General features: G+C 25.4%; 2 protein-coding genes across 2 annotated transcripts; both read right to left on the reverse strand.

Moving 5' to 3' along the window:
* Window positions 1-816: 816 nt before the first annotated feature.
* On the reverse strand, window positions 817-1,137 carry EIN_105110 (hypothetical protein; the record flags this gene model as incomplete). The annotated part of the gene is made up of 1 exon (XM_004255471.1): window positions 817-1,137. One exon carries the CDS (start codon window positions 1,135-1,137, stop codon window positions 817-819), a length of 321 nt encoding a protein of 106 aa, XP_004255519.1.
* A 3,029-nt stretch (window positions 1,138-4,166) lies between these two features.
* EIN_105120 (hypothetical protein) lies at window positions 4,167-4,580 on the reverse strand (the record flags this gene model as incomplete). The annotated part of the gene is made up of 1 exon (XM_004255472.1): window positions 4,167-4,580. One exon carries the CDS (start codon window positions 4,578-4,580, stop codon window positions 4,167-4,169), a length of 414 nt encoding a protein of 137 aa, XP_004255520.1.
* Between the last annotated feature and the right edge of the window lie 7,063 nt (window positions 4,581-11,643).

An 11,643-nucleotide genomic window follows, 5' to 3' on the forward strand; every position in this document is an offset into this window, starting at 1 on the left:
ATTTGCACTCAAAATACAAATTTATAAAAAGACTTAAATGGTTTATATTTGTTATATATATATAAGAAAATGTTTCAAATAAACAAAAAACAAGAGTAGTATATAAATCGTGCCGATTTCGTGCACCCTTTGGGAACACTCAATCTTCACGATTTCGTCGCTTCGCTCCGTTATTTAGATTTAATTATTTTAGGGTTATTATTTAAAAGTGATAATTTAATTTTTTGTAAGTCTAAAATGACAACTACTATGGAACGAATTATTAAAGCTATTAAAAAGAAATGTGTATTTATTACAGAGATAAATAATCATGAAGTTGATTTATACTATAGAGTTAAATCTAAGGAATTATTTCAAATAAAGGACGACACTGTCAAATTAATCAAACCTAGAGTTAGTAAATATAGTGACGATTGGGTTAGATATAGTATCAAAAATAATAATCATAAAGGAATGACATTTAGTAAAAAACCACTAAGGAAATATCATGATGATAGTGAAGAAATAGATGAATTTATAAGTCGATTCGTATAAACTCTTATATTATATTATATTATATATTTTTAGTATTTCTTATATTATTTCAGATGTTGTCATACTTTATAAGATTATTTCAAATTAATTATTTATAATTTTGTTTTTATAAAATAATCTCAAATGATTTAAAACAAAAAAATATGACTAATATATGCTGGGAACATATAAAAGTCTATTAAATAATTGGTTAAGAATAAGTTGTCTTCATTTAGAATTGGCTTTTTCTATTAAAGTTTCTCTTGTTTTAATATCAAATGTCTTACTAAATTCGAAACTAAATTATATATCAAGTAAGTTAAATGTATAAGATTCTCCAGCATAGAGTTTCTTATATAGTTTTATCGGATTTTTTCTATTTTCTAAAAAATTGTTTAAAATTCTTTTTATTCTTAAATGTAAAACATGTTCTTGTTTTTCATTCGTTAATACATCTATATAAGCTTTCTTACCTAAGAAGTAAGATTCTTTTGAATATACATCTCCAGATAATTCATCAAAATCTGGATGGAATTGTTTTAATTCACCTCCTCTTAATGTTTTACCATATATTTCTTTGTATTTTTGTTCTGATAATTCTATCTTATTTTTGTTTATATGCATTGAATCAGTGTTTTGATAATATATATCTATATTTTAATCTTCTGTTAAACACATAACTTCATTCATTATTCTCTTACTTATACTTAATATTTGTACACCTATTAAGTTTGGAACAAAAAAGTCATCAAATGATTTATTTGTTTTAATACAGTGCCACCAAAAGGTATGTTTTTATTGGAAGTGAATTTCATTTAAACAATGGGAAGATTTTTTAACCCAAAAAAAATCAAAATCAATTTTAAAATTACCATTTTTAATATAAGTGCCGTAATTATTTATTAATTAAAGGCAATCACTGGTAAAATATTATAAATTATAAACCTGCGAGTAGTAAATATATTATATAAATAATTATAATTAGTAGTTTTTTTTATTTTTTAAACTAAAACTAATAATAATTATTATTAATGTTAATAATTAAAAATTATAATAGATAATTAATATAATGCTTTAAAAACTAGGATATATACCTTATTTAATAATCTAATAATTTAATCAAATAAAACTATAATATATAGTTAACAATATGCTGATAATAAACCTCTGAACATTAGTAAATAATAGTTATATTATTCTTTAATAAAAATACATAAATTGAAATTATTTAATAAAAATAAATGTTTTTGTATTTATTTGCTATAAAAAATAATAAAACAATTATTATATTAATAGTTTTCTTCAATTTGTAAATTCCAAGAATAACTAATTTTCTTAAAACACGACAAGTGCCCGCAAATTTATACAATTTTAGACTGATGAAGGCGGGTTTTAATAGTAATGAAAATATTGCCATTTTTATATAAATTTATAAAACAAAACAGTAAATTTAGTGTGGTCATTACACCTTATGCCAATTTTTCATAGAAAATTATAATTAATATAAACTAGTTGTATAATTTAAAAATAAAAAACTTTTTGTTCTTTTTAATAAAAATATTGAACTTAATGAAGATTATAATTCATTTTAAATTATTTGTAATAATATTCATAAGACTTAGTTATTATAAAATAAAAAAAATCACCATCAAACAAATTCAAAATAATAAAAAAAGTAAACAAAAATGAATTTCTCTCAAAAGTTTACTCATTTTCATACGTCTCAAAAAACCTTCGTTTTTGACAATGAAAAAAATATGGTAATCATTTTAAAAAATATTACTGATGTAGTGTTTTATAAAATCAAATAGCAAATTGCAAATTATTGTAATTGATAAAATAATCTTTTGTTTATTGCTTATTTTTTTTATTTTATGGCAATTTTATTTTGGAAGAAAAAAATGTAATAACAAAATAAAAAAATAATTAATTCAAATGTTATTAAATTTAACAACAAAAAATAATTTCAAAAGCAAAAATGTGGCAGTTCAACATAATAATACATGTTTTTCTATTGTGGCAAAATAGACTCAGTGGTATAAAAACATTAATTAAAACAATAATAAAAATCTTTTATTAATAATTTATTGATATAAGCAAATATATTACTGTCTAATAATTATTATTTGACTTTATATGTTATACATTAACTAATACCCCCGGATTTTAATAATTAAAATCAACAAGTACTTTTAATTAAAGCAAACATCCATTGAAAGGAATCAACACGGTGGCTTCCAGAGTAGTTTGTTTCATTTTCGGTTGTTTGTGTTTATTGAGAACGCCAAATTGTGACTCACACCTAACTGAAGTAAAATTCATTGTCATAAATATAACTAGAAGCCCTTTAAGAAAAGGGTATTCATTCAGGAGTTCTCTAAAATCATACAAATCAACACAATCTCTTTTATTTTTGTGTTTTAACTTTTCAATGATGTCATTTTCGAAACATTTACGACTCAAACGCCGGATTTCTTCTTTGAGATACATACGACTCAATGGAATTTCAATTCGTCCTTTAAGAATGTCTTCAAAGTTGTTCCATACAAACACGTCATCTTCTATTGGGTCGATTTCTAGTTGTTTTTTTCCCAACGTCAGTTCCACACACATTGTACAACTCTTGAAATGTAGTAACAGTTCTTGATTGCTCGGAAGTTGCGATCGAAGAAAAACGAAACTTGAAGTTCGAGTTGACAACTTCAAGTGCCCGTGCGAAGAGTTTCTATACGGAAATATCAACACCTTCTCTGTTTCGTTCGTCAATTTAAACGGTGAAATATCCCTCATGTCAACTGCAGCAAAAAACATTTGAAATTTGGCCACAAGAGTTTCAACTTTTTTCCACTCTCTGGGAAGAACGTTTCTTTTGTCTGGAGTTGTTTTATAATGACGTTAAAAGGCTCAAGAATATCAATCAAAAAACACATTACAAATTTGGTTTTCTCAGATAATAGTATCTCGATGCACTCCTTAACGTTTATTTGATTATAGAAGATGGCTCTTTGATCTAGTGTTGTAAGATAATTTACCAGTTGAAGTCGAACATTCCAAAGCGAAGTTAAAACATTAAAAATTGAATTCCATCGAGTGTCACAATATTTTTTGATAGGACATTGTTTAGAATTAAGGAAATTGGAAAACCCATTATCTCTGTGACACTTATTACTTATATGTATTCATGTATTAAATATTTTTTAAATATCTTCCCAATTTACAAAATTTTTCTGTTATAAGGGAAAGCCTGTGGCACGCACAATGTATGCAAAAACAGACTATCCCCCCCTTTCTTTAATTATCTTTTTTAACTTGGTAGTGAAGCCATTTTCGTTTGCCATGCAATTTGCCGCACCATCACAAGTACAACTGATTATTTTTCCAATCTATCTCGAATTTGTCAATGATGTTAACAACATAATTAAATATATTATCTGCACTTGAAGCTTCTTCGATTTCGAACAGTTCAACAATATATTCTTGAATATCTAAATTTTCATTAACACGTGTTAAAATCAATACATACTCCTTCCTTCCATTAATTTTAGTCTCGTCTATTTGTATTCCAACTCCAAGAGATTTTTTAGCGGCTTCACCAACCATCGTCTTCATTTTGGTATTAATACCATCCCTAATCAAATTTAATGTATTGTAAGTCATGTGAAGATGGGATCTAAACGTTGCCCCCACTTTCTTGCGAGTTTAAAATAAGTATCACAAATGTCAAGAATTGTTGTAATTTTTGTGTGACTTATATGTGCTATGCTCATTTTAGTGACCGTGTACTCTCTGAATTTAATAGCATCATCTTTGATGCTACTCTTATCCTCTTCGATTATTTGAGGTTCTTCCTTTTTGGTTGTTATTCTGGGATTGAGTAAGTAAGCTCTCGCCACAATTTCACGAATCTTGTCTCTCATGTCTTTATGACAGTTATCATAGTGGCGCGTCGCTTCATTATGAGAAATCTTTTCGTTACATACTAGGCACCAAAAATTCCTTTTTCCCAAAAGAATCAACAGTCTTTTTGTAATCCAATCTTCATTTGTTTTAATTACATCTGAAGGCATTGTTAATTATAGTTTTTTGTTTATTTTTTATTGATATTTGTTTTTTACAACAGAGTAATTAATCTAAAGATTCTTTATATATAAGATTATCAATTGATTTTACTATTATCTATGATTGTTTTTACTATTTTAATAATTAAAATTAAAATATTGTTTATCATTTTGTGCTTTAATTTGAACCAAACTAAAATAATAAACTTTTTACCAACTTGTATTATATTTTTTTGCAATGAAAAATTACTTTATATTTTCATAATAAACGATAATGCTGTTGTGAATTTCAAATGTTTCGATTGTGGCAAGTATTGTTATATCCAGTTCACTGTTTTCAAATGACAGATTAACACCAATTCAAAGAGTTAATTTTATCTGAGTAATTCACTGTGTGTCGATTAATTGTGGTAATGTTTGCATAATTCACACAAATCGCTGATGAGCACCATGTAAGTTTTTCATGTTCCATTAATTATAAAAACGATCAATTGGAGTAAAATAATTAAATTTGTTGAATAAAATGATAATTCAATTAAACAATTAAAATGATAATTGCCGAAGTAATTTCCAAATTTTATATTTTTGTGTTGGTGAAATAATGAAAAATGTGTCATTTATAATATTATTATATTTTTAAAAACCACTAAGTATAAAATATAACAAATTTTATTTTCATTTTTGTTTTTTTAATATTTTTGTTTATAATGACAGTAACGACTGTATGGTAAATATTCAAACACATAAAGAAAAAATATCACCACACTCAATTATAAACACAAATGTTTTATTATGTTTCATCTAAATTATTTTTAATTATTTTTGTCCAAAAAAAGAATAAAATTTGTTTAACTGGCTGATTTTTTCTTTTTGTAAAAAAATAATTAGATTCGGACCTAACCCCGGGTAAATTGAGACGTATGCTCATTTTGAAAACTCCATCTACAAAAAAATACAACATAGATTTCACAAGTAATAAGAAAATGCATAGTGTCAAAAATACGGTAGTGATAAAAATAGAGAAGAAATTATTATTGAAACAGACTTAAGTACAGATCTTGGTGGAAGTAGCAAATACTTAGAAGAGGAAAAAACATCTAAGAACTGAAGAGGAGAAAGGTTCCTAGACAACATTAATTGGAATAGGGTGAATAGATCCTTAAAGACGGGTGTAGATTTAGTAGAAGAAACTGAGCTTGAAAAAGAGTTTACGCATGAAAGGGAAAAAAGACTAAAAGTTCTTTATCAATAGTCAAAAAGTCACGAAAAAAGGACTGAGAAAGTGGTAACAGGGGATGAACTTTGGTATGGGGTATGACGGTAGCGACAAGAGATCTCTTTTCTTGTTAACACGGAGGAACGGGCATTGAAATGAATCCATCAGAGGTATGACTGTTATACCCATGGAAGAAACGGAGCGGTTTCACATTCTTCAAACAACTATTTCAAAATTTTATGAAATGAACCAAAAAATACAAATATGATAAGAACAAGAAGTTGTGCATAATTAATTGACTTGTTATAATATTTTTGTTTGCTAAACATTGCAAAGAAGTCTAAAAGAATAAAAAAATATGAAAAAAGTAATCTTTAATGTTTTTGAACTTTTTTACATTTTTTATTGTTCATTTTTATGTTGCTATTTTTGCCTTCTTTATTTTTGTAGCTGAAGTTATATATTTATCGTTGAAGGTTTGTCGAATAACATTTCTATAAACCTTATAATGTTATTTGTTTATTTGAATTAATTTTTTCCCACCATTGCATTTGAAATTTTAATGGGTTGGAACAAAATTTTTAAAATTTACTTCCAATAAATTTTTTTAGTAGCACTGTTTAAAACATCTAATATTATCTGATATGTCATACATAGATTTAACTAATGTGAAGTTCTTTTTAAGATATCTATCTGATTCACATTTACCTTTATTATTGATATATTTGTAAATCAAGTCATTTTTAATTAGTTTTTGAATTGTTTTTCCATTTAAACTATTCATCAATAATTTATAATTTTTTTAAAATGGATAACCCTTCTTTTTAAGTTGAGATCTTAAATTGTATATCTTTTCAATCTCTTTACTAAACACATTAGATTTACAACCAGTCCAATAATAACCTCTAATAATATTAAACTCTATTTGTTGAAATTTAATTATATCTTCAAGCATAACATTATTTACTCTTATTGTACAACATTCATTAACATTATGATTACCTTTATTATCTTTCTTAGTTATATTTGGGAAGTGTAAATGTTTGTTAACCTTGGTTATTTCTATATCTACAATAAATGCTGATATATAACGTTCATTTGTTGGTTCTAATTGTTGTTCTAACATTAAGTGATTTAATATAGTTTTATTACAGGTTTCTTGTGGGATTACTATAGGTTTTCCAGTTGCTAATTTTAACCTATGTATAGCGCTAGGATATAATGAACATGCGTCATAATCATATAAATCTTTAATAACATGTTGTTTAGTATTATCTCTACACATATTTCTACCTCCATATACAGCACCTTATATAAATTCTCTAACTTTACCAGAATATTGCATTAAATTTGGAATTTGTGTGTAAACATGTAATTTGAAATAGTGATTAGCTAAAGCGAATATACTAATAAAGTTGTCAACATCTATATTTAAACTTTTCAAATTATTAATTCGAAAATTAATATGACCTTCTTTTACTATTCTAACGTTTTGACAACAGTAGAATTTACAATATAATCTCATATCGAACTTGTCGTTATTTCCTTGGCAATTATCAATTTTAGATATATTCTCTTTAAATAATTCATATTGTTTTTTATTCCATTTTTGAGATTCATATTCACCAGCTTCTGAAATTATTCCAATATTATTTTGAATTCTATCTCCGACATAGTAATTATAAATATATAACTCTTTTTGAATATTAGATAAACCAAACATTTTAAGAAAATCTGATAACTTATTTGAAATCATTGAATAACTATCTTTTAAAACAATTCTTTTTTTCGTGATAATTTAGTTTCATTTTCATAGTTTTTCCATCTTTCTTAATACATGTCTCAATTCCATATTTTGCTAAGAAACACGAATCATATTTCAAATTATGAAAGTAAACAATGGAATTATTATTTAAATCAGATAAGAAGTCTTCTACACACACAACACCATATTTACATGAAATTTGAGATAAATATCATCTAGAATAAGCAACACTATATGCTTTATGAATTCCTTGTAAACTAGCTCCGTAATCAGCATAGAAATAAGTATACTTTTTACATTTAAAGTTATTTTTCGTTCCGTAGTTTTTTCCATTGTTGTTGGTTTTACTTCAAAAACTAGATTATCCAATGATTCAATTGTTTGTTTGACATAATCAGATAAATCAGATGGTAAATGAAGCACATCGCTAAGTAAATATGGTTTAAAACCGTTATTATCTCTAATATATAAAATAAGTTCAGATAATTTTATACTGGATTTAGCTCCTAGTTTGGTTAAAAATAAATTTCCTTTTTTCTTTGTTTATGAAACATGGATTCAACTGGTTTGTTGTGATCTAATGCCCATTTATTCATATAAACTATATTTTTAAGATAAAACGGAGTAATAGGAATATCAATATCTAAGAAATAATGATCACATTTCACATTAACATCTTTGAATAAATACATACTAATTTCAGTAGCCTTTTCATTATCTGATCCTATATATTTCATTATTGTATTAGCATGATCTTTACGCTTTAATTCTTCAAGTTTTATTTGAATTCTAATATTACATGATTTGAAACTTCATCTATCAATTTAATTTTCTGATATCTTGAATAACAATGAACACGGTATAAATCAATAATTTTCTCATCTATTTTAGCTTGTTGTAACGCATATATTAAACAATTATTATTTAATTCATGTCTAATTTTGTTTTCAACACTAAGAGAATCAAATAATTGTGCTATTTTTAATTATTTAAATAAACATTTATATTCTTCAGTATAATAATAAGCAAAGAATGCTGCACCATTATTTCGATATTCATTAATTTCGTTTTTATAATCATATTCTTCAATTATTAATTCTGTAATAAATAAAAGTTTTGGTATAGGGGGTCTATAAACTGTTTTGGGAATTTATTATAAACTTTTAAAAGAAAAAACAATATTGACATGTATTTTGGAAAAGAAAAACCCTGCTCTGCAGTTTTGGGAAGTATAAAACATGGTAATTTCTATTTTTGTTTTTGTTGTTTTGAAATTTCGAAATTAATAAAAACCCCTTGAAACCAAAGAACAACCAATGAATATTAACAAATCATTTATATTTTTGTGGATAAAATAAATTATTTCTGAAGAGAATCTCATTCTCTCTTTTATCATATAACACACATTTAAACATTTTGTTCACACTACACAAAAAGTGGTCAACGACCGTGGCAAATTACATTATCTCGCTCTCACACACATTATATATTATATTTTTATCACAACCTCTCCCCGCATATTATAAATATCGTAATGAATTACTGTTTTGAGTTCAAAATATTTTCTTTTATAGTCCAAAATTCGATTTTTTAAATCTGTTGACTTTTTAATCCATTCTTATTTTATGAAATTTTATTATATTTAAAATTTGAATAGAAACGTAACACATATACCCAAAATGTATTTCAATAAAATTATTGAAATTCATTTTACTCTATATTTTGATGATAAAAAAAGGAAATAAGATTGTTTTTATTTTTTAGTGTTAAAATGATTTTTTTGTTTCTAAAAATAATAAAAATAATGACGATTTTGTGGATAAAAAATAATAGATAGATTTTATAAATTTCAAAATAATAATGAAATCATACACTTTTTTGTTTCAATTTAACAATAGAAATTAATATTTTTTAATATAACCAATTTAAAATATATAAATTTTGAATATCTTAAATAATAATTGCATTTTTTTACCTCTAATTGAAAACAATAACAAATTAATGATAAGAGTTTAGTAAAGAAAAAAATATAAATAAAAATATTAGTTATAAAATAGTTAAAAGTGTAATAAATATTCTTTTAATTAATGGTTTGAGTAACCACTATTTCATTTTTTATCTACTTCGGGTTTCTTTGGCTTCTTTTCAAGGTTATTTTTTTTGTTTTCGTGTTCTTTATTGTCACAGTGTTTTTGGGTTTATCTTCTTCACATTCTATATGTTTTATATCCATTTCAAGTAAATTGGGCACTTGATTTTCGTCTTTGGCTGATAGTTTACAATTGAGATTGAATAAAGGCTGTTCATTTCGAGGTTGAATTATACTACAATCCGTAATACACGAAAAAGTTGTTTGATTTAAAACATTTAATGAAGTAAATTCCGTTTCCGTTTCCATGTCTAATGGCACAACTTGATTATTATCTATTTGTGAACCTTCTTCATCAAAAATCCAATGTTGTTGTTCTTTGTGTGATTTTCTCAATATTTTCTCATTTTTTTCAACACAAAATTGAATTATAAGAATTATTAACACGCGCAAATTGGACATTCAAATTGTAACTAATGTATAACGAAAAAATAGAATCCAAATAAGTCAAATTCGATAGATATTATTTTCGGTATAATTGTTCATGGAAATGAATAGTTTACGTTGAAGATCAGTGACATTCTTTTTGTATTGTATTATAACATTACCCATTATCATGTCATTCCATTTCATTTTAGTTTTATGTTCAATTTTCCTGAGGATGTCAATTAAAACCAACAACTTTGGATGTGCTACAGTTACAAGGAATCCAACTCCACTATGAAATCCTTCTGAAAAGTTATTAGTTCTGTTATTTTCAATAAACTGACACCAGAATTGACAACCAACTTTTTCCAACCAAAAACTTCAAAAGTATATTAACAAATCTTCAAATTGTGAATTTACTTTTTCTCCGACTCCGTATGGTGATGATAATGCCATTTGTTCAAAACACGTTTTAAATGTATTTTCTATCTCATTTTCCGGTAGAAATGGAAGTGAAAATAGTCTGCGTATCCATGTATGCAATATTGGATCTTTTTGGTATAATGCAGACAACCCAACTTTACCAGTCATTCTGTAAACTGCTTGATTCATATGAAACTAGCACATTTTAACTTCCCATTTAAATACTTTTTATATGCATTCATTGCAGCAAATTGGCAATCGGTGTGAGCACTTTTTAATCGTGGAAACAGGTTGTAAATTTTAGTAAAAGAGTAAATGAAAATTTGTTTTTTTCATTTGTTAACAATATCAAACATACTGGAAAACGCCGTCTTCGATCAATGCATGAATTGTATTAATACAACTAACACCATTTGGAATAATTCTATATGTACCATTAAAATATTTTGTTGTGTTTGAAGCTATGTGTCTTTGGTTTGAAGAAGTAAAAAATAAAAATCTTGGAATAGTTGTGTCTAAGGTATTAGAGTCAAAATTTAAAAACGAGTTGTCAATGTTAGTTTCAGATCTTGGTTCTTTAGTAACTTTTAGAATCTCTGGTATTGTAGTTACTTGGTAAAAATGTTTATTAGTTCCCAAAATTTTATCTTGGAAACGACTTGCATATTTAACACATGCTTCAATATCTTTTTCAGATGCTTTGTCACAATCGGGTAGCAAAATTATTTTGTTGATCAGTTGTCTTATGTTTTGAGTAACATTTACATCAAGCTCATTGTTAATAATTTCTCTGCGACATCTTGCAAGATACAACTCTTCATGATCTATTAAACAAGTATGAGAACCTTCAATTTTATAAGTGTTGTTATCTGTTATTATAACAAGAATTTTACAACCATCTCCACTGCATTTATATAACACAACCATTTTTTGCTTTTCTGTTAAAAGCATAACATTCACTATCAACTGATAAAAATGGATGCTCAATTTGGTTTTTTCTTGGTTTAATTTTGTTTTCAAAATAACGCAACGTATAAATTTGCATATAAATATTAAGTTTTATAATTTTAAAAATTATTCTAAAAAGTTATCAAATTTAATAATGAATTAAAATAAAATTGTTGTTCTATTTAAAAAATCACTTTGGGAAGAT

This window comes from Entamoeba invadens (assembly GCF_000330505.1).
Source record: "Entamoeba invadens IP1 unplaced genomic scaffold scaff_1105074726611, whole genome shotgun sequence".
Classification (NCBI taxonomy): Eukaryota; Evosea; order Mastigamoebida; family Endamoebidae; genus Entamoeba; species Entamoeba invadens.